The sequence below is a fragment of the Calonectris borealis genome, chromosome 5, assembly GCF_964195595.1.
Source record: "Calonectris borealis chromosome 5, bCalBor7.hap1.2, whole genome shotgun sequence".
Taxonomy (NCBI): domain Eukaryota; kingdom Metazoa; phylum Chordata; class Aves; order Procellariiformes; family Procellariidae; genus Calonectris; species Calonectris borealis.
Window position 1 is genome coordinate 50773729 of NC_134316.1, and position 23982 is coordinate 50797710.

Here is a 23982-nt window from a genome sequence, read left to right on the forward strand (position 1 = left end):
ATTTATGTACAAGTTCCAGCTTCAGCCACGGCCTGGCTCCGCTTCGGCAGCTCCGTGGCTCTGACCAGCGGTCAGCGTGGGGCAGGCTCTGCCCTTCTGGTTTCCCTTGCTACATGGCTCTTCTGCAGGATGCGAGTACTGTCCCAGCTGGTTTGCATTACTGTTCTCTCTTAAGGAAGCATTAATAAACTAATAAGTAGGCACAATGGCAACACGCAGGGGGGCATCCTTGCAGGGGCGGGAGGTGAGTCCTCTAGGCATATACACACACATTACAGGCAATGTGATCTATCCCAGTGCTAAAAAACGTTATCCATTAAAGCCTTTCCAGCCTGGACAAAGCCAACCATTTGAAGCATGCACAAACACTAATCCATCTTATTCGGCCTCCGCCTGACCCAAGCTCCTTCCGCGCAGCAGGAAGCCTACCGACACATAGATGTGGATGTTCTCCTGCAAAGCACTTCTAACTCTTAACAATTTTACCTGTGCGAGTGCCCTCAGCCAAGGCCCACCTCACACAGATGCTGCAGCCGGGTGCCAAGTGCCTGGGAGGGTGTCAGCAGGACACGTGATGAACACAAACTTGCTAGCTCATTTCAGGAAGAATAGTACTCCAAGGAAATTAAAGCTTTAGCTAGTAAGTATTTATCTTGTCAGTAATGGAGACGGGAGCACCATGATTAGATTTGGGTAAATATAAATCAGTAACATTCAATTAATTTAACCTGTGTACATTATGATATAAGTAAGAGTCAGCATGGACCCAGGGCAGGGAGCAGGGGGGGTCACGCAGTGACAGAAAGGACTGTCAGTAATCTCAATACAACACCAAGCCAGCCAGAGACCGCTTTGCTCCAAACCAGACTCCAGGGAAGACCTTAAGAAGGTGCGGTTGTCTCAAGGGCTCAAGCATCTGTACTTTCTTTCAGTAGCAGCTTGAACCAAAGCACAAAATCTAAGAAAGGATTCTTACCTCCTCCAAAAGCAGGGATGCTCGAGACCAAACTAAACTCAGCTAGCCATGTTTCTTCCTGATTTTCTGGATTTCTTGGTTTGCTTAATGTCTAAAGACAGACATGGACAAACAAGAACACCCACAACCATCTAGCAACTTTATTTGTGTGAGCAGGTCTGTGGTATGACACTTCCTTTAGAAAAAAGGAAAGCCATGATCTTCAGGAGGAACCTGAAGCATTAAAAGAAAGACCACAGGCTACTCCCTAGAAGAAGACTTCAAGTTACATCTCTTCTGTTCCCCTAGATAATAGCCCTCATTTTCCAGAAACTTTAATATAGCCAATTTCCACTTAAGTCACAGCGGACCCTGGGCATAAACCAGGAGCTGAAATCCCCACTTTACACACAAAATATGCTATGTCACAACAGTATGCAAGTTTTTCTCACCATGCTTTAATCTAGCAGTTGGGAAAAAAACCCTCACTGGTAGCTGTTTTGCTAACGCTGTCAGCTGAGACAACACTTATGCTATATGCACTACCAATTGCTCCTACGGCCATCGCATGGCAACAGCCTTCCATCACGGTTGGAAGCAACTTGGAGGCTAGAGGATTGATATTTTGCTAACACCCCCCCCGAACCAGTCCATTCCCCTCCCTCACTATGCAGGAATTGAGGAGGAACTTCCCAAAGCACCCAGCAGTGAAGGAACATGGGAGAACGCAGGGAGTGCTTGCTTCTTCCACTGTTTTCTCTCTTAACGAACAACGTTATTGTCAAGGAACTCCCAATCCCTGGAGCTTCATCTGAATATCCCCCCCTCCCATGTCTGTTTTAGTAGTTACAAAATTAACACCATGATTTGAAAGCCTCCCACTGCTACAGAGCAGCACTTTCATTGGGCTCTCAGGGAAGCAGCCATCAAGCAACTTCTTGGGGGACGCACAGCAAGACCTACCAGGGTTGTGAGGGCACCTTGTGCCAGCAGGTTCCTGGAGCAGCCCTGAAGCTCCCACCTGGCCGGGCAAGGGGACTGCACACTCAGGCACCCCCTGGGGTGACGGGGGGGGGGCAGAGGTGCTCGGGAGAGGCCGGCTGGGGGGCAGAGACACCCCGGAAATCCACCGCTGCGACGACGATCAAGAGCCAGGTGCACAATTATCACCTACAGCGGGAGCTCCCAGTTCCTTCCCTCACGGAAGGCTCCCGTTGCCCCGGACGGGTGGCACCTTCCCCTCCCTCACATGCCCGTGCTCTGCCCTTGACCACCCCCGGCGTGTCCCCAGCCGTTCTTTCCCCCACGGCACCTCCACGCCATTCACCCCGAAGCGAGCGCTCCTCAGCCCTGACCGAGAAGTCCGCCCGAGCTTGGTCCGAGGGTGCCCGGGCAGCTCCCCCCGCGCCTGCCCACGCAGCAGGCGGTTCCGCGCGGCCGCTGGCCGCTTCCCGGCGATTTGGGCAGCGGCGGGGGGTTGCTCGGGTACCGCCGGCGCGGCACCGCAGCGCGGACAGACGCCCGCCACCCGCCGCGCTCCGCGGCCGACACCGACCGCCGCCCCGACGGGCAGGGCCCAGCCCGGCGGCCGCCAGCGCCGGGGGCTCCCCCGCCCAATGACACCGCTCAGGCGGCGCGGCGGGCCAGCGGGCAGCCCCAGCGCCGGGCCACGGGGCACCCTCAGCGCCGGGCCAGCGGGCAGCCCCAGCGCCGGGCCACGGGGCACCCCCAGCGCCGGGCCAGCGGGCCCGGCCCGACTCGGCCTCCCCCGCGCGGGGCGGGGCCGGGCCCTCCGGCGCCTTAAAGCGGCGATGCCCGCCGCGGGGCCTCGGCGGGCGGAGCTGCCGCAGGCCCGGTGCGGGGCCGCGGCCCGGCAGAGCCCAACACCCCCCAAAACGTGCCCTTTGGTGGCCTAAACAGGCGGCGTTTCTGCAATGCACACACGCACGCACCCCCCCCCCCCCCACAGAGTTTCCTCAGTGACAGCGAATCCACTCTGCATCACCAGGGATTCGCTGTTGCTGCGGAACAAGCTGTTATCCTTAATCTTGTTGTTAATTATCGCTACAATTGGCACGGTTGTTATCAGTGATGTCTGACACCAACATTAGGCAGTGTAGCCGTATGCACTGTAAATCTTCTATTATTTACTTGGGGTAAGTTCCCGCTGCAGCACCGCTACCCGGTTGCTTCTAATTGCTTATCCTTCATCGTCGTGTCCTCCAGTTTTGTTCTTGCACAGCAGGGGATGAGGACGGTGCATTCTCCGATGGCAAAATCCATCGAGGAAAACTCTCAGGGAAAAACGGTCCTTAGCGGTGCCCTTTTTTATTGCACTAAACGGAGGCTAAGGTGATGCCATTAGCCGTGTCCCAGCTTGTCTGTGGAGGTGCTTTGTTTCCTTGCAGCTACCCTCAGGCAGTTTATTCGACCAGACCCAGCCGGCCCAGCACCCAGGCTGGCAGCGGCTCACCTTTGGTGGGCAGGCAGCGAGCAAGCCAGTGGCTCCTTGGGCAGAGCTGAAACAGCAATGCCTGCGGTGCGGGGCTGCCATGTGTTTCACCTCCTTGTCTTGCACAGTGAATGTGGCCAGAACTCACTGCCGCACCGGCCGTGGCAGCCACAGCCCAACCTCGCACCAAAAAATCCTGACAAGGATGCAGAGGCACCTTCCCACCCACGTGAGGGGAGTGCTCAGGACGGGCCCTGTGCCGTGGCTCTGGTAGGGGAGGTGAGCGCAGGTGACTGCGAATGATGGTGCTGAAGTGTTTGAAGCGATCCATGGAGATGGATGCGGCCCTGAGCTTCCTCCTGTGCAAAGTACACTGGCTGCACTTTCACAGGAGCGGGCCGTGGCATTTGAATCCAGAGCTGCAGCGGTGCAAACCTTACGCCTGGGAGCATTTGTCAGCTCGCTTTCTTACAAAATTGCAGTTGCAGTCAAAATGTCATCCGGACACCAATTTTAGCCCTTAATCCTCCATCTGACCTTGGCAGGAGGAAAGCCACTCACCTGGCAGCTCAGAAAACCCCACTATGCCCCAGGGAATCCCTCGGTAGAGAAATCAGCAGTGCAGCTCCCTGCCGTAGGTGCCCCGTGGAGGGATGGCTGTGGGAGAGGGGACGTGAGCGTTGTTCTCTGCTTCTATTTTGCAATATAACGGACCACCGCATCTCCTTGGCACAGTCCTTGGGGGCTTTTGAAATGAGGTTTGTCAAGAAAGAGGTCGAAGGCCCTAGAGAGCCATCTGCTGAAGAGCAAGCGAGTTTTCGTGTGCTCTAAACCCTCCCACCCAATTTTTCCCCTGCTGCCAGGCAGTCCACCCCTTTCAGCACGCATTAGCAAACATCACAAGCCTATTGGAAAAAGTGCTGGAAATGAAAAATGAAATGTACTCTATTTAGTCTTCAATTAAGGAAGAAGAGTTTACTCCATCTCTCTAGGGCAGCAAAAACTGGAGCAGAGTGTTAGGTTCATTGAACATTAATGATCTTTTCCTATTATGCTAAATTATTGTTTCCTTAGCCAGTGATCAAATACAATAGCTTTATTAAAGGCCATTTCAGTTAGAAAAAAGAAAGGCTTTCTGCTGCGGCAGCTCTTATGAATGACAAAAGAGCGAGGGCCCTACAACAGGGTGATTGTTGGAAACAAGGGAAGCGATGGTCCCCGCTGCTTCTGCAGACGCCCTCACCTTTCCCCCGCCCCAGTAACAGAGACATCGAGCTGCCTGAATGAGAAGCTAATTTCAGCGTTACACTCACCCGACTGCAGTCTCTGGCCCCCTCGGCTACTCGGCAGGCACCGCTGAGCGGGTCTCTGGTGGGGCCCTGCCCACAGCTACGCAGAGCTCGCCCCACAAAAAAATATAAAAACCCCTAAAAAGGCATTTAACTCATGACCCGAGCTGGATTAAAGTGTGTGCTTTCAGCAGCGAGGAGCAAGTGGAGGCTGTAATAATGCAATCCTGTGGGGAAAAGACAATCTGAAGCGAAATGAGCCAATTTTGGTGCAAGTCTATGGAGGCAATGCTACACTCTTTAGACAAAATTAAATGAAACAATTTTAGTGGAGTTCTGTGGAGGCCACAGTCCAATGTAATTACAATGGCAAATTGATGTTCTGATATAAGTATGCTGCTGCTGAAAGGAAAGGATATGAAGCCACGGCGAATAAAATAGGTATAAAAAATAAGATTGAAATTAAGTTAGGGGAACATTGTAAACCACTTTTGAAACGTATTTATTTATACCACACCCCCCCGTGTCTCCCTCCCTCCCTACAGCACTCTTGTGAGATGTTTGCCTCTCGCCCGCGGCGCGACGCTACCCCGCGTGCTGTTCGGCCTCATCTGCTGATGATGGGGTGCACGGCCTCATCTGCTGCAAGAGGAAAACACAGAGGCAGAGGTGTCGTCTCCAGAAGTCCCCGAGCCATGAGCGGCTGTGTGTTCCCCTCTCCCTACCTGCTTGCCCCAGACGGAGGAGCAGCTCGACCCTGCTGGGTCATTCAGCAGTCGGGGATCCTCCTGCAGCATCTTCCCACCACTCTCCCGCGGTATTTAAAATGGCATTGCTCCTTAATCCGCGGCATCCACAAAAAATGATTTATCCGGACCACAGCTCGAACCTGAGTGGGTTTGGGTGGGAAATGGGAACGATCTGTGCCATTTGCATGGCAGGAGGCACGTGGAGGAGGTGAGGGAGAAAAGCGAGTGCTGGCAGAGGAATGCTGCCGAGCACATAGGGAACAAGTCCAGCAACCCCCCGGGGGGCACAAGATTTGCTTTACTTCAACAAGACACTTTCGAGTTACGGGAACTTCAGTTTTATCTGTCTTTTGCCATCCATGCCGTAGTGCCCTCTGATGTTAAATATCCTGCTTGAAATCTACCTGGATAAGGGGAGGATCAACAAGCTCTCAGTTTTGCATCCATGGCAACGCATACTTTACATATCATTTTATCCTGAACAAAGGAAAATTAAATACTTGATGTGAAAAGACTTGGGGTTTCAGGAAAGGAGGGGGGGGAAGGGAACAGGCTTTGCCTCCAGGTGCAAACCTGTCATACAGAATCCTTAATGCATTGCACTTAAGAAAAGTGTTAATAGAGCAAAACTTGAGGCTCTGTGAGGAGCATATGAATGCCAGACTTATTTCAGGTGACACTACTCGCAGTCTAATACAAACTAACAGAGCCATTACCAACCCTCAACCGACAGACATGCAAACAAGTCATTCTCAAAAAGTAATAACAGAAAAAAGACACCCACCCACCCCCAAAAAAGCCCACCAAGAAAGATCAAACGTTTACATTTTGGACTAATCACATTCTAAACCTGATTCTGATCTGACTTCTACTGGCAGAAAGTTAGAAAATCAGTTTTCAAGCTGCAGTGGCTTAAATCCAAAGAAAGCCCTTCCTGTGTTCCTGAACCCTGGAAGTGTCGCTGATACTAGGTGGCATTTGTGATTACCTTGGGTTTGATGTCTGATGATCTACAGAAGCCTCACCTGCATCTAATGATTTAAGTTCATTGCTTACATTTATTTTCTTTTTTTTCAAACCCAGTTATTCTGAAGTTGGATTGAACAGTAATTAAATTAGGTAATCAACAGCATAAAATGGCCTGATTTTCTTCCGCTGTGTCCCTAGGGTTGTATTTACACAACCACAAAGTGAGTAAAATGCATAAAACTATCCATTTCTTGTATGGTTTAATTTTACAATCATTATGATCCACACTTTTAAAAGTGCAAATTCCTACACCGACAGCAAGGCAGTGGAAAAATCATTTCCTAGTTGTGTGTCTATCCACATGAAAAACCACCAGTGAAATCCCAAATCTTTCGAAGGCGTTACTGTGCCCCCGGTAAGGGCACATACCTATGCTAACGTACAGTGCTGCACTGCATCCTCCAGCCAAGCACTTTCAAATTTCAATGTTAAAGCTCTGCTCTTCCAGGAACGGCTTCGAACCAGGCGTGCTGCGAGGCTGCGTGTGCTCCTGCCAGGGCAAGGGGAACCCCGGCGCGGGCTCAGGCCAGCCGGTGGGTGGTGGCGGGCACCGCTTGGTACAACCAAGTCTGGAGACAACCCCAGAGGGGTGGATGCGTACCTGCAAACTCGTACCTGCACTTTGCAAGCCTGACGCTCCCGAGTGAACGGTACCTAAGGAGCAGGAGTTTGGCCTGAAAGGCTTCACCAGCACAGAGCTCCTTCCTGGTCTCTTGTTAATAATGTATCCAGAGATGCTCTAGCTGATTGCTTAGCAAAGGCAGGAAGGCACAAAGACCACAGTCTCAGCAGAAAATTTGTACCGTTAATACAGCACTGTTGGGTCAAACCTTATAGATTTTCAGCATACTTTAAGGTTGTGTGTTAAGCCATCTCCCCAGGGCGAGGATCCCAGAAGACAGCAGATATAGGCATGGAGCTATTGATGTCACATTTGTGCTCATTAAGAACAGAAAGGTCTAGTGTAAATACGGGGAAAAAGAGAAATAATTCATCTGGATACTGAGGAGTGCCTGCAGTCGGGTTATTCCATCAAATCCACGTCGCTGCCCTTCAAGGCTCGTGTCACACAAGGACTCTGGGAGAGATATGAGACCGACAAAGATGTCACACATTAAATACAGGCTGTAACCATGTCACAGCTTTCTTTTACTTGCAGTTATGACCCCGAGGCCTGTAACTATAATCCCAGGACTGCGTTATCTTTACTCTGAAGCCTGCCTGGTGTTGTTGGGAAACAGGGTGAGCTCTGCACCATGGCTGTGCTGCTCCTGCAAGGGCAGCCACACGGCGCTGGGCGAGGCGCGGGTGAAGCCAAGCAGCAGGAGCGAGCTTTCTGCTGGCTCCTGGCGGCAGCGTGGGCGGCCTGAGCTGCCCGCTCGGGGGAAGCGGGTCCCCTGGGGGGCCATCAACAAGGGCCCCTCCTGCCCAGGGCAGATGGTGAAGGCTCCCGCCAGCCCGCAGCGTCAAGAGCACCTCTGAAGGGAGGGCGCGCTGCTGCCCGCGCAGCATGGCTAGCAGAGGAAAACATGTGCCCAAGCCTTGGCAGCCTCGCCTTAGCTTACTTCCACCTTCAATGCGATATTTGCTAGAGCTCACCCATCTCTGGCCTTGCTTTCCTGCTAAGTTACGTGCTCTGGCTCTGCCGGTGCCATGCAACACGCCCTTGGCTTCTCCATTCCTGTTTTCCTCTCCGTAACAGGAGGGCAAGAAGAGACTCGCTACAAGAGCACTGTGATGCCTAACTCATCTTTGTAAAGTGCTTCGAATCCATCATGAAAACCTCCGCAAGAATCCAAAGCACTAGTGTAACATCGTCGATATTACCGCAGTATTTATTACACTGCTATCTCTGAATGGTCCCTGTCATTATCATTAAGCATGAATATTATTATTTATTATCTACCCATGCTATATCTCAGCTCCTTGGCAGTTGTACAGCGATGCTGTAAATGCTTTTCTTATATTTGCCCTTTCCCAACAATTTCAGGAAGATGTACGCACATCTGAAATGTTAGAAGTCAAAATTCTGTCATTTCCAATGCACAAAAGGCTCCATCTGGCACACCTATATTTTTCAGCTATTATGCAAACTGAAAACTGAAATGTTAACGAGCTTTGCGAGTAATTCGTATCAGGCAGGATAATTTTTAAAGTTGTTCAGTGAGTATACTTTTCTTTCTGAGAAGAAATTCTCTTGATGACTGTGAACATACCGATAGTTGCTGGAATTGAAAGAAATGGATGAATATCATTAAGTTGACAGCAAATGGAAAAATTACAATGAAGAAAACACTTATTTGCATTTCATCATAAAATAGCGTGTGTTCCTTACCACTCTAGCTGGTGTTTCTGGGGCACTATGTGTAAGTAGGGGTAGGTCCTCCTAGCCCAGAGCAGCAAAGAGGAGGTAGCACAACCCATGGGGCGGGCAGACTTGTCTGGCTGTGGTATAACGTGTACCAGCATGTGCAAATAACAGCGGTGTCTAAGAACTTGCAGCAAAGCGTGGACAGGAGCAAAAATGATCTAGATGGTAAAGAAACGGAGTAGAGCGGTTTGAACGGGGCGAGGGGTCAATAAGCTCAAGTTCCCTTCCCAGATGTGGCATTTGCTCATGTACCACGTAGCCTGTAGCCTGTGGCAAGGCACTCAAATGCGCCAGGGTGTCGTAAATAAGGATTTAAGCATTTTAAGTGCCATCGGAACAGACGAGTTCGCTGGAGCATGTTCTTTCCTGCTGGCCAGACTTTGCTGAGTCTTTTGCGGAAGCAGCCGTCCCACCCCCATTTTTCAGCAGTGCCCCTGTCCCAGCCTTTCCACCGGCAGGGACCGCAAACCTCGGCTGAGCTGCACGCAGCTGCAGCCTCGGCTTGCGGGACGCCTCTCCCTGCTTCCTCATGGATCCTTCTGCTTTTGCTCCCCAGCTCCGAGGTCGAACCCTGTGTCTCAAGAGCAGCCTTAGCTGCCAAAGTGCTGAGGATGATCCTGGCAGGGAGAAGTACCACGTCTGGAGCAAGGCAAATCTCGTTGTTAGCAAATACACAAAAACATACATTTTTTTGCCGCTCGGTACCTGCTAGAAATCACGTGTCGGGTTTCCCACTCGTGTCGGACGAGAGCTGTGCCTGCCCTGGCTCCTGGCCCCCAGCACAGCTGGCGACATGGCACGCGTGGCCCCACAACCGTGGGGCCGGCTGTGCCCGGGGCCAGCGGGCGCAGCGCCCTGGCGCAGCGCTCGTGGCAGACAGGCTGACTGCTCCTGGAGGAGCCCGGCTCCGTCCCCTGCGCCAGCTGCCACGCTGCCAACGCCGGATCACACTTACATCAGTGGCGTTCGCACAGACCTTGCAGCTTCCCAGGCCACCTGTTTGGATCCTGTCTGAACGCGCTTTGGGTTGCTCTGTGGCTTAAACATCTATTTTCAACCGAAGGGGGTGGGAGGCGAAGGAGGAGGAAGGGAGATGGTTGTGCCGGCGCTGATCCTGAGGGTTTTCTTCTCCCAGGGCCAAACAAAGCCTCTCTAACACTTGTCCCGATTCATATCAATTGCTGACACTGCCTATGCATCCGTGATCTACGTACTAACCCAAACTGCCCATACCTTCACAAAGCATCAGTACATCACCCATGAAGCAACCAAGCCTTAGATCCATACTTCAGTATGTAACCTACCTGTCCTATGCCTCTTTGATCAGAGACAGCTTTCCTGATGTCACCCAAAGCACTGTTAAGACAGATGGGATTGCCGTCCTGTTTTATAGAAATAGGTGTTGCCACGTGAAGCAGTTGTCTGCTCTCCCTTCGGCATAAAGGAGCTAAACCTGCCAGTTTGAGAGCGGAAAAAATTGTAGGCTGGTTTGTTAAGATTCACAAGGAAAAATCCCAAATATTCTCTTTTACAAAATATATGAAGAAATAATTTTAATTGTTTTAACGGGAATAGCTTAATTTCAAAGAATACCAATGGTAGAGTCTACAGTACAGTTACTGCAGTGTCCTGATTGTGTCGGAGAGGTCTAGAAAATGAAACTGCCTGGAGACTCATGATTGACAAAAAGGGCCTCATTTACGTGCCTTGACTAGGAGGAGAAAAATGCAAGTAAAATAACTATCTAGACTATTCACTGACAAGAAAGTTACATTTCTAATTTAGTTTTAATCACCTGAAGCACTAACAGAAACATAAGGAAGGGAAATGGTTTGGTTTTATTCTTAAAGAAAAACAGAAGACTTAACTCAGGAGCATCCGTTTAACCGCTCTGTATCAGCTCCAACCCCTCGTCTTCAGAAAGTCAGACATTTCATCAGCTCCATAATAAATGACACGCTGGTAAGAAAACTGTCAGTCATCGGCTGTGGTCCTTTGTTCTAGAGCTGACAGGCACCTGAGGAGCCTGCTTAGCAGCTCCTCTGCGCTGGCTTGGACGCAGGGATAAATGGCTGCATTGGGCTCTGTCTTTCGTGATTTCGGCAGCCTCAGGCTCTGTCACTGGCCAGCATCTCACGTAACGCGTTGTGCTGGTCCCCAGGCTCTTTCCGTCCCCCTCTGCCACGCTGTTGGGAAGGGAATGACTCAATGCTCTCTACCAACCGCTGTAGTGAGCCTTGAAAGTAATACAGCTGGACTCAGTGTGACATTCCCAGTTTGAAAGTTTTTTTTTTCTTCTTTGCTGCCTACTTTTGATAAATTTCTACAATAATTGTTTTTATGACCCAGAAGATGACTGCCTCATTTTTGGCACAACCTAAAATATTCCTTTATAGAGGAGGTCATAAAACCTCCTGTCAACCTGACTCCCACAGCAGGCTCTGGTTAGCTGGGCTCCCGGCAGTCTGCTGGCTCGGTCAGCAAAGAAAGGAGCAAGAAGCATCACTGTCACTCCCCCTCCTCATTTCTAAAAGCGGCACGAAGTGTATCTTAAATAATACTCATTGTGGATATACTCATCACCAGCTTTTGCATCCAAATTGCAGGCAAATTCATGCTCTTACCCCCCCGGGCTGTAAATCAGAAAAGAATGTAGCCTGTTACTTGCATTTAACAAATTGCAAACAGAGGGCCTGGTTGTGATCTGCGGTGGCTATCAAACCAGGAATATCTCCACTGAGCAGTTGCCTTGCTGTGTAGCTGCTATGAAAGGAAATAATACCATTAATATCCTCCAGATCCTTGCATCCAGGTTCATCCATAATGTATGCCACCTGATTTTGCACTGCACTGTTAAAAAATAAAAAGATAACTCTTTGTCAGATGAGTAAATCCTGTATGTTTTTAACAAAACGAAGGAAGCGATTACTTTTCCTTAGCTTGAACGTACTAAAGGGCATTGAAAACCTTGGGGATCGTGAAGGTGACCCAGCTAAACTAAAGCAAATTGACTAACTGCAATCACTTAAACAAATAAATACTGCGAGCAGACTCCTAGCTCGTCTACAAGAAATCACGTATGGATAAAAAAAAATTCACAATGGCAGCTTTAAACCATAGTTTATTAATGCCCTTTCCCCCACAGCAGGACACAAAAAGAAAACTGGCAAGACAGGCGCATTAAAAAATGACGACTCCTCTGACTGAAACACGTGATACGCAGAGATACACCCCCCTTCTTTTGTGCTGGGGTTGGAGATACTGGTATGAAACACGTTCGTTCCCCACCTCATTACCGGGTTGCATTAGTGTGTTAGGATCACTTGAGGTAAATGCCTGCCTGTCCTCACTGCAAGGCACTTTTTAAGATCCCAGCCATGAGGGGCGAAGGCTTTTGGCAGAAGAGGGAGTTTAAGGGGGAGGTAGTTGCGGGGGGAAGGGGACAGACAGCGATACTTTAACAGCTGCCTTTTGCTTTCTGTGAGATACCTTTGGGAACAAAGCCCTTCAGCTACATCTCAGGTAAAAGAGGAAAATCAGCTTCAACTCAGTCCATACAGACAAGCAGTAATTTTAACTCTGGCTCGTGCTTTTGGGGAACAGGAGGAGAAGCGAGCGGCAACAGCGAGGGGGCCCTCCCAGCCTCCCTCCTCACCCAAAACCACACCGACCCCACACCTCTGTGAGTCCTCACCACCGCCCAGCTGCAGGTGTAAGCTCCAAGGACGCCTCGAGGCTGACAGCATCCCCTAGTCCAAATAGTTTGGGAAACCCTGGGCTGTTACTTGGATATTAAATTATATACGTGGATTTTATGGCACCGAAAGGGAGCTTTTTAATGAACTGCTCACAGCTCAGAACGGGCAAAGTAAAAACAATTTCAACATTCCGTGAGTATTGGTAAATAATAATGAATGGGTTGAATTAAATATTGGGGGCAGTAAAAATTATTGAACGTACATAATGTTACACAGGCTGAAATCCATCAGATAACAAAAACATTTAATGACAGGTTTTGAAAATGAGCCTGTGTTTTCAAGATCACAAGTTGTCAGTGGTCTACACAGGGGAAGGGCCAAAGGCTTCCCGGTACGCACGTTTTTCTCCTTGTTCTGCTGCACAGGCTGCCTAGAAAAGACCCATTTCAGAGGTTGTTGCAGGAAACCTGTCACAGAAAGTGGAGAAAGGGGCCGTGGGGGACACAATTTCCTCGAAGGATGTTTGCCGCTTGCCATCCCCAGGATCAGCAAGGATTCAACTGTTTCTCTGTCCTTTTCTGGAGTGCTTTCCCCTCCGTTCCTGTGTCTTTCTATAGCTTACAAGGTGGCACACGCGAATTCATTGAACACGTCCCATTGCTGCAGACATAGCTGGGGTGGAATTCGCCTACTTTTAAGCGCCTCAAAATCCATTTCTTTCTTGGAACTTTCATGCCTTTGACTACTTCTTCAAAAACACCATCTGCTGGCTTGACACCGGGGACCGGCTTGATACTGTGTGACACTTAAAAAAGCCCAGGTGACAGAGAGTAGACAAGCGGGATGATATCCTGGCAGTACATGTAACGCCATGTATTTAAATCTGCCTGTATTAATTGTATTACAATATGCTGTAACTTACTCTTCCCCAGCTTGCATTCTGCTTGTATCCCACCCGAAATCCCCCTACCTGCATTTCCCTCCCTGGGATAGGAACTGGAGGGGTCTGGGTCTTCAGGATGTCTGCTCAATTTTCCCTGCGTGGGCGATAGCTGCGTTTTGCAGTCAGTCTTCCCTTGGGTTTGTTTCCTTCCAGAAATGGTCTGAGTGCCACACGCACAAAAACCCACAACCCCAAACCCACAAGAAGTGGTCGAATAGCAGGACCACTCAAAACCAGCCACTCCGATGGCAGCGCCAGACCCTCTTTGTTGTCCTATCACTGTTGTTCATCCTCCAGTAATCCAGCCGGAGCTCTTTCCCTTGAGTGCAGTCCTGGCTTGCTTTCAGATGGGATTACTTCTCCTTCCTTTGTCTGCAGAGCTCCTTTCACATCTGCAGCCGTCCCGATTCACGCGGGCCTCTGTGCGTGCTTCCCGTCAGCTCATCCTGCGCCTCCGCCTGGAGCGGGCAATGGAAAGCCACAGCATGACGGGGGGGTTAAGACGTTACAGACGTAACACCTTGTTCCTGCCCCATATGCAAAATCCACTGGGTTAGATTAAACAGTCCCTGTTTAACAGTGGGACTGATAAGGTTTGTTAAAACACCAGTTGATTCACAACAAAATACTCTTTGCGGCTGCAAGTCACCATGTTGGGAAATAACTTCTGCTCGGATGAGCGTGCATTACTTCAGTGGGGAGAGCTACATTAGCACCCGAGATGGTTTTCTAGGTCACTGAGAGTCGCAGGAGCTGTGCGAGCGCCTGGCAGGGCACTGCCTACTGTGCAGCCCAGCCCGTTCTCGTGGGAGCTTCGCCGCTGTGAAGGCACGATTAAATTTTATGCTGTGGTTGCAAAGTAGGAATAACATGCAAAATGGGATTAAGTCTTAATATGATCTCATATCCTGGACCACCTAGTAATGTAGTGAGAAAATTCTAAGTAGTATTATTATAATTAAAAAAAATGCACCGAACTTCAAAGAGAAAGCAAACCACAAAAACGATGTTGGTGATGTTATGAGCGTGCTGTACGCCCAGTAAGTCAAAGTGTAAGTAACTGTATTTTTACTGTCTTCCACTGGCCCCAAGTTATTTCCCGAATCTTTGAATGGGCTGACATGGCCTCGGTCTGGCAGCGGAGCGTGGCGCCAGCGGTCAACTCGGCTCCATCCCCAGGGCAGCTGCTTTTGTGTGAGAGGCAAGGGGACCCTGCGCCTGGGAAGAGTTTCCCAAGCAGCGAGGGAAATTCTCAAATGAAATGAAAATAAATCCAGATTGGAAATTACTTCAGATGCAAGCAAACAAAAGCAAAGGAGATTTGTGCTGCAAATGCCAGTCTTGCTTTTTTCACTAAGTGGGAACCCCGCTGAATTCACCCAGGCTCTGCTGTGGGTGCAGTAGCCACTGCAAGCACAATTTTGATACCCCTCAGGCAGTTCTCGGAAACTGTGAACTCGGTCCTCCCTTCACACTAGTAGGGTTTGAAGGTAACATCCCAGTGACTATGAACTCAAGCTGGGAGTAGCGGCAACGCCCTACCCTACACGCCTCCTTAGATTCCAATGAAAGAAAAAATCTGGGGGAGGCATTCTGAAATTAATCAGGGAAACATCGAGAAGTATGGGGCTGAATGAAGTGCATTCGAATTACAACATCCTCTAGATATTTTTTTCCTGTTTTTTTCTGAAGCTAGTGTTACCAGTTAAGCACAGGAGTCTCCACAGAGCTGAAAACCAGCCCTGCTGTCTCGCCTCCGGACAGACAGCATGCTGCCAGCCCCCCCCAACCTTTTCAAGACTCTTCTCAGATCTGTGCAACAGCGCACATCTGACCGAGGCACCAGTGCAGCCAACCTGAGAGCACATACTTCACTGAAAGCCTGTGAAAAGTGGTGGGAAGTTAAGTGCATCCCGAAGTGTTCTGCTGAGTGAGACCTGGAGCCCTACAGCCCCGTTCTGATACAAGTTGCGCAGCCGATTCCTTGAGCCTCAGGTAAAGTGCTGCAGAGCTGCCGGCAACGCACGCCAGAACCGGCCGATCCTGCTATCGAGAACAACCTTCTACTCACAACTTCTGGTCCTAAAGTCTTCTTGTTCTCAAATAAGCAATGGTTTTCCTTGCCTGTCCAATTACTGCAACGCAAAGGAAACTCCACTGGAAGAAAGCAGAGTTAGGCGAGTGCTGTTGAAATTACACCACAAAAAGTTTTAGAGTTTCACCCCTTGGTTCTGCAGGAAGATAGTCAAATATCAGACAGCACATACAGCTACAATGGCATGCAAAAAGTGTACCAGACTACTAACCTAGAAAGCACTGTTTGCCTTAAAGAAATCACGCGGAAGAAAGTAAGTTTTCCTTAACGTGATGGTAATTCAAAGCTTTCTCTGGCACAGAAGCAGATGATCTGCACCAGAAGAATAAAATGCAGCAACGAAGTATCATCATCCATCCAAGCTAGTTTTCTCCGTCCTCTTTGAATAAACACATTTCCCAGTAGGGCACAGCTTCTTTAGCACAGCATCTCTAGTTTCACACCAACCTACAACTATGCCATTTTTGAACACCTATATATAACTTGAGGTAGTTACCAGTCACCAAATAGAAAACCATGCTGCTTCTCGAAAGGTGTAATTATCTAGGCTCTGGCTCTAAAGATGTTGCAAAGGAGATTTATTTTCCATTAGCCGTCAAAACCACAGTTGTGCCATACTTACAGAAGTACTTAAACAGAAATGAAACTTTAGAAGTTTGTGGCACAGCAGTTTGCTCTTTACAGTGGTTTAAAATTTATGCCAGCAGTTTATTATTTAAATGTATTTTCATTAGGTGAATGCGACAGAGCTGCTGCATTCAAGTTACAAAGCAACGCTACAGAAGAATTAAGAATTACACAGTTAAATTGTGTATTATCATGTAAATGGTAAAGGAATGTCACATGGGATTCTATGCATTGTTCGGAGAGATAAATGCAGTGAACTATAAATACAAGTTCAACAGAGAGCCCTGTCAGTTAAGCAGTTGAATGAAAGCTAGTCTTGGAGGCTGCTGGTACGTTTTAAAATAAATAATCATACACACAGTATCTAATATCGCTAACTAATCGACCATTAATTTTAAGTTGTTTGTAAAACTGTTGTCCCTATTACAAAAACAAACAAAAAAACACTGTAATCGCCAAAGAAAAATGTCTTTTTGTGAAGTTTAATCTAAATACATGAACATTAACAGACCAAAGACCTCCTGCAGGTATGAATGCACAGCCCTCTCTGAGTTCAGGGGAAGGTTAGCGCTCGACATACTGGAGGCAGCACCTACTTGCGTAGCAGCCACCGAGCACGCTGCTGCCTTCATCAGGAGGTACCTGCCCAGATGTGGAAGAGATTATGCTGCTGTTTGACTATAGCAGGATATATACTGGCATTTGGGGCTTGCCCTTTGTCCTTATTCTGGCTGTATTTTGAGCCATACAATGCCCTCTTGTATGAATACTGGTGCATGTAAAAAGGCAAACAAGAGATGCAGATATTTTGTACACCCACTGCTACCGCTTCGCCCTACCTAGAACAAAACTTTTGTAGGAAAAAAACCCCAACTATTTTAGCAAGATTGAAAAGCTTTCCTGTTCTTCAATTCTGCCTCAACCCCCATTACAAAGATAACCAAAATGGGAAGAGAGGACTGAGAACCAGTATAAACACCCGCTGAAAGCAACCACCACCTCTGGGGATGTTTCTGGTACAGTAACGCTTGACGTGACCTGTATTAAGAGGTCGGTACCCAGTCCCAGCACCCAAAGAGGCTGACGGCAGCTAAGCCCACACCATCTGTACCAGTTTGCTGAAACTAACTGCTTCAGTTACCTAGCGCTAGTCAAGGCAGTTCATTTCAGGCTTTAAAACCAGACAAGGGTCTATTCAGCTGAAGTATGCAACAGTAAGAGCTTTTGCCCTTTCAGTGACACAACAGCTAGGAAAGAGAGAAAAGGGTAGTGTTTGAAAGCTTAACTCTACCCCTCCTTGCCTCGGAGAGAATGAGTAAAAGTTAGTTCGGTTCTGTGGAGTGAGAAGCTGGAAAGAGGTGGTCTCCGCCACCCATCAGGGAAGACCGAGGAGGTGCACACTTCCCTGTCAAAGCTCAGGCAAACATTCAGGACAAAAAGAAGGCAAAACATTAACACACTTTACTGAAATATCAGTTTCTTTAGTACGTTACAGAAAAGCTTATGAACATATATAATGTACATAAAAGGCAGACTTTGTAAAATAAAAAGGTCTTCTTTTATAAAAAATTAAAAAGTCAAAGTAAAGTGCATGAAACAGTTTTTCCTCCACTTTAACTATTGTGTCAAAGTCTTAGCACATAGCCATGTTTTTAAAATCTGGGAGATCCTCTTGTGTCACCCATTAGTCAGTTACTTTACTGGTCAGATGAAATGATGATGGCGATGATTACAAACGCACGCTTAAGAATCAAAACAGTTTAACCAGATGCATCCACAACAAAGACTACGAGCTAGCGGAATATGGGCTTCCTATACACTTCTCATGGGCAAGATTTAACAATCAGCAGAAAGGTTCACTCTCGTTAAAGAAAATCGGTAAGAAACAAGCTTCATAAATAGGGCAGTTTTGCTAGTTAGGGGCTCCCCTATTGTGCAATCAGTTCTTGGTCTATGACTATCAACATTCGTACTTAAATATGCTGTTGCAAAAGGAAGAATATATAAAAAAATGTTTCCGCCTGCCTCCTTTGGAAGGAAAAGGTAGTCGACCCCAATCCAGACAAAGACGACAGCTTTCCTACAGGGTCTCTTATCGGGGCGAGAGCACCAAGAGAGTTAAGGGAAGCACTCAAGATGCTGAATCCTCTCGTTTTTTCAAGCTCTGGGAGCAGAGCCCCGGAGTGGAACTCGGCTATAATTATACCGATCGCGCTCTGCATCTTCAGAGATCTTGACAAACGCGAATTAATTGCTCCTCTCGACAGCCCCGGCAGGCAGGCAGCCCGTTATTACCCGCAACCGAGCGTGAGCGTCCGCTCCCGGCGGCCGCCCCCTCCCCGCCCCCCAGCCCCTGCAGGGTCAGAGACGGCACCCGCGGCCGTTTCGGGGCACCGAGCACCGAGGCGGCGGGCAGGGTCCGCCCCAGCCTTCGGCGGCCGCCGGGGCAAGGAAGTCCCGCTCCCTCGGAGGGGAGAAAAACCGGACCGATGCGGGCAGCCGGCTCCCGCCGCCGGCCGCCGCGGGGCCGTCAGAGCACGGCGGCCTGTGCGCGGCAGTGGGCGATGTGGCGGTGCACGAAGTCGACGCGGGCCTGCAGCAGCTCGGCCTGCCGCTCCGAGAGGAAGCCGAGGCGCGCCCAGAGCGGCTCCCGCGCCCGGTAGCGGCGGCGCAGCTCGGCGGCAGCGCTGCGGCGGCGGTGGAGCTCGGCGACGCGCCGCGCCGTGCCCTCGCGGAAGACGCAGACGGAGCGGAGCAGCGGCTCGTTGTAGGGGTCCCACATGGCGAGGAGGCGGTAGCCGTGCACCAGCCCCGCCTCGTTGTCCATGAAGACGAGCCCGCCGTCGGGGGCGCGGAGCAGGTTGCTGGTGGCGCGGCGCATCACCCGCGGGTCCCACTGCAGGCTGAAGAGGTTGCTGACCAGGCGGTCGAAGTTGGCCGTCAGGTAGTCGAAAAGGATCAGGTCGCTCCACTGCACCAGCTCCACCAGCTGCGACGGCGGCAGGCCGCCCAGCTCCCCCGCCGACAGCGGCTGGAGCCGCCGGCCGGCGCCCGCCTCGGCGCCCCAGGGCGCGGGGGCCACCACGGCGGTGAGGTTGTCCACCCAGCGGGTCAGGCTGACCACGGCGCCCTCGGCCCAGTGCGAACCGCGCAGCTCCTCCCGCACCGGCTCCCACTGCCGCCCGCGGGCCTCCACCAGGGCGAGGGCCATGGGCGGCAGCCGCTCCTGCATGCCCAGCACTCCGGCCAGGTGGTACGAGAGCGCCTCGCCCTGGATCTGCTCCGGGTTGATGCCGTAGCGGACGCAGGCGCGGCTCCCGTCCGACAGCCGCGCCAGCCGGTTGGAGCTGCGCCCGCAGCCGCCCCGCTCCAGCGAGGCCACGCGGGCGGCGCGGGCGGCCGACAGCCACGCCGCCGCCTCCTCCGCCGCGAAGCCGGGCGGCACCTGCTCCTCCAGCTCTCGGCTCCAGAAGATGCCCCGCTCTACCGGAGAGGCGGCGGCCGGCGGCGAGCCGCCGCCCCGCTCCTCCCGGCCCGCCGCCGGCACCGCCAGCAGCGCCCGGAAAGTTTTCTGCCCGCCGCCGCCGGGCTCGCCCCGCGCCGCCGGGGAGCGCTCCCAGCCCCACCGCCCCGGGGGCGGCCCCGCGGGCGGGCGCGGCTCCGGCTCCGGTCCCCGCTGCGCCGCTGCCTCCCGCCGCAGCAGCAGCGTCCAGAGCCCCGGCAGGGCGCCCAGCAGCAGGAGCCCCAGCACGGGCAGGGAGCCCGCCGCGGCCCGCCTCGCCCGCTTCATCCTCCCGCCGCTTCACGCCGCTGCCGCGGGACGCGGCGGCGGTGCAGCCCCGCCGCTCGGCCGCTCGGCGCGGCGCTGGCGCATGGCGCGGGCCGGGCCGGACCAGCCGCCCCGGGAGCGGCAGCGGGAGCAGGCGAGCCCCGGCCGCAGCCCCGCGCCGTGTGCGCCCCGCTCCGCCGGCGGCCGGGAGGCACGGGCGCCCGCACCACGTGGGGGAGCCGGGGGGGCGCGCCCGGCCCGCCCCGTCTCCCGGCGTGGCCCTGCGCTTAAAGCGGCGATGCCCCGCGCGGCGCTGGCGGCGGGCCCACCCGCGGCGGGGCGCCCCGTCGAGGAGGCGGAAGGCTGGGGGTGGCCTGGGGGCCGCGCCCCGCCCGCGGGGCGGGAGAGCGCTGCGGCGGGGCGCTGGGCTCCGGCGCCTCCCGCTCCGCGCTGCGGGCAGCACAAAGGGCCCCGCACGCCGAAGGGGGGAGGGGGAAGGGGAAGGCGGCGCGCACGCCGGCGGGGCCGCCCCCCGCGCCGGTACACGGGCTCCCGCGGAGCCTCCCGCCCACGCCGGCACGGCGAGGTCGCGTCGCGGTCACCGGCGGATCGGCACCCCTTCCGCTCCCCCCCCCGGCGCCTAGGGCCGGGAGCGGGGGCCGGGAGCCGCCAGGTGGCTGCACAAAGGGATCGCCCGGAACAGACGCGCCACGCTGTGCACATATAGCATGTGTACGTATGGGCACATACACGGACACACACAGCTGCCTGCCCGAGGAGCGGAACGCCCGCGACCAAGCCGGGGCGCTGCGGAGTGATGCCGGGGCTCCCTGCCGGGTAGGGCCGCCGCTGACCGGGGGCCAGGCGTGGTCGTGAGACCCCACGGAGCGTCACCTCCTCCTCCGCCCGCTTCGGCGGCGGCAGGGGACAGCCGGTGCGGGGCCCGTCCGCACGGAGGGGAGCGCCGTGCGCGTCCTTACACGCCGGTGTGTGCGGCGTGCTCACCCTTCAGGTGTGTCACGGTGTGTGCGGCGCGGACCCGGTTTTCCTGGGATTTTCCTCCCCCGAGAGGAAGTTCCAAGCCTGCGGAGCCAGCGGCAGGGCACGGTCCCGCCCCGCGGGATTTCCTGCCCGAGGGAACGACAGCCAGCCCTTCTCTTCAAGTTTCGTCCCTTTGAGGTCTTTAGGGTGTATACTGGAAGAGTAGAAGAGCAGCTATTTCTCTGTCACCCCATTTCCAGTTTCCTGCCTTCCCAAGGCGAGGAAGCTTAGCTCTGCTCTCTCTGTATTTTACTGGAGACCTCTCTTGGGAAGAACCTGTTTGTGAGCCGAGTTAGATTAAATACCTCTCCCTCCTTCAATCAGTGCAGTGGCTATCCTCCAGAGCAGTTACTGGAGTTGGATCAGCAAAGCAAAACCACCACATACGGAATCTTAAACGTCGCAAAAGAAAAAATCCCTTTCTCTTTCTCACCTCCTCAATTCTTCCTGCTCTCTTGAGATATCACAACAACTCCTAGTTTTCCAAGCACACCACAGTCTTTCAGGTCGATTGGAATGCAATTTATTTCTTTTAATATAAGAAAAAGGCAATTCTCTCTTTTCCAGGATTTTGTAAAAAACATTCAAACTCTCCTAATCCACCTTAACAACTTCCAGGAAAAAAAAAAAAAATCAGAAGCCGAATTCCCTTTCTTTCGCCTCAAATTCCCCTTTGAACCGGGACTCCACAGCCTTCCTAGGGAAGCTCCGGCTGCAAGACGCCAGTGCCTCGCTCCCCCTCGCCTCCAGCGCGCCCCGCGGCACCGCAGAGCTGGTGGGCGGCAGCGCCTCTCCCGCGGCCGCAGGGCGGGGGGCGGCCCGGCTGCCCCCGAGGCGGGGGGCGAGCGCTTCCTCCCGCTCCACCGGGGAGCCGGGCGGCCGTGTCGCACCAGCTCCTCCCGCCGGTCACGGCGCCGCGCTGCAGCCGCCGCCGCCGGCACCGACAGGACCGGGCGGCCAGCCCGGCCCCGCCGCCCCTATCCCCCGACCCCAGCGGGGCCCAGGCCGAGGAGACCGACTTGTAGGAAGCCCTTCGCAGGTGAAGGCTCACTCCTGCGTGGAGGGGTCTCTTGGCGAGAAACGGGAGTGCCAGGCACGGAAGAGACAGCCGGGGCTTGTCAAAAACCGTGGCTGATGCCTTTTGTAACAACGAGACCTCGCATCCAATTGCGACTGTTGTAACTGGGAGCATCAGTGCTGTTGGGTCCCTCATGCACATAGGGACTTGTCAAATAATGAGAAATAGTCACCACCCTGGCTTCCCTCAAATGCAATTCAAGCTGTAATCATTCCTCTTGTTACCCAGGAATTCAGGTCTCATGCTATTCCGAACCTGAAGCCTCATTGCCAAATGATGCTTCACACTTTCACCCTTCGAAGCCACACGAGCTGCACAGTGAACACCAGGTGTGTGATTTGGAGCTGGTGATTGCTACAATTCACAGTGGTCAATAAGAACAGTACCATTACATTAAGCAGGAGGCTTTTATCCAACGGTAGGCTGAATATTTTTACCAAAGAAATGGCACAGAATTGCCTCTGTTCTCTGCCACTTTCCGGCTTGAAATAGCTTTAAGAAAACTCATAGCTTGTTGGAAAAGGACTGAAAGCAGAAAATGAATTTTATTCCATACATAGGTTGGACATGTATTTTGATTTAAGTGAATTATTTGCATTTCTTATGCTTATAGCGAGCATCCAGCTGCCAGTGCCTGCACTAGGAAGTCCCCCTGGAGAAGTACCATTGCCATGGATAAGGACACTACATTTCCTGTTACTAAGGTGAATATAAGCTCCAAGTCACGCATGACATTAATTTCAATTACTGTGACTACACTCTTAAATCAATAGCTGGGAAAAAAGCAGCTCCCTCAAATACTCTGCCTCCTACCCACACTCTTTGGAAGGAGAACAAGCCAGAGTTTTGCTAAGCCACCCCACTGGCTAATAGTCCTGCTTACAAGCTGGAATATTTTTAAAACCAGACGATTGGTAGAGGGTTAAACATCAGCCAAGCTGACGTGCTCTTCAATTTACAGCATGTTAAGCATTCCTGAAACTGTGATCACTGATATATTTGGGTCAATCAGATGTCTTGTTACTGCTTTGCAGACATTGCAATGAGCAGCTTGGAGATAAAGGAGAACAGTCTCCAGGCTTCTCAATCCTATACTGGGGAAGGGAGAGCTGGCCACTGTCCAGACCCAGAATCCTAGCAAGTAAAAAGATAACAAAATCATTTCTGGCTTGCCTACGTTGTTTCTTATATTAACTTCATTTTAACCGCCTGACAAAGCGAATACCTAGCTGCTAGTGTTTCGCACTGATTTTAACCTAGTGGAGGTTTTGTTCTCCTCATTCCCCTCCTGACCCCCAGTACCCATCTGCCTGGTGATGTGAGCTAGCTGTCATTGCAGGCAGCAGTGATTCCTCCCATCAAAGGCAGAAGAAACAGGGACTGAACAAAGACTTCAAGATTTCTCCCCTGCAGCGGAAGTTATTTCGTACTCAAGTCAAAGGCCAAACTCTAATGGGCTTTGATAGGTTTAGGATCGCGGGGAAGCAGATGGGGGCTTTACTTTGCTGGATGCAGTTTGCCTATGCTGGACTTGAGGGGCCCTGCCTTTGCTAACAATCTCTGCTGGGCAAGGAAGGCTGGCAAAGCAGGCGCAGAGTGACTCTCCATTGCACCAGAGCCTGAAACTATCAACAGCTCCAAAGCACCCAGCGATCCACCAGTGCTCTCCGGGGCAGGAGGGAGCCTTCTCCCGTGGCTGGAGCTGCAGCTGGCAGAGGGGATGGAGCTGCAGCCCGCCGCAGGGGGCACAGCTTGGGAGGGCTGCCCCAGCCACGCGTAGGCACCCTCTGGCTCAGGCAAGTTCTGGCCTGTGGTAGCATTGCTTATCTTCATCTGATACTCTCCCAGAGCTCAAGGCTTCAGTACAACCCCTCCACCCCCGCCTT

At 52.2% G+C, this 23982-nt stretch overlaps 1 protein-coding gene across 1 annotated transcript; it reads right to left on the reverse strand.

Moving 5' to 3' along the window:
* Positions 1 to 17651: 17651 nt before the first annotated feature.
* Positions 17652 to 19998, reverse strand: FJX1 (four-jointed box kinase 1). The gene has a single exon (XM_075152537.1). It carries the CDS (start codon positions 19996 to 19998, stop codon positions 18739 to 18741), a length of 1260 nt encoding a protein of 419 aa, XP_075008638.1. The 3' UTR covers positions 17652 to 18738.
* Positions 19999 to 23982: the final 3984 nt, after the last annotated feature.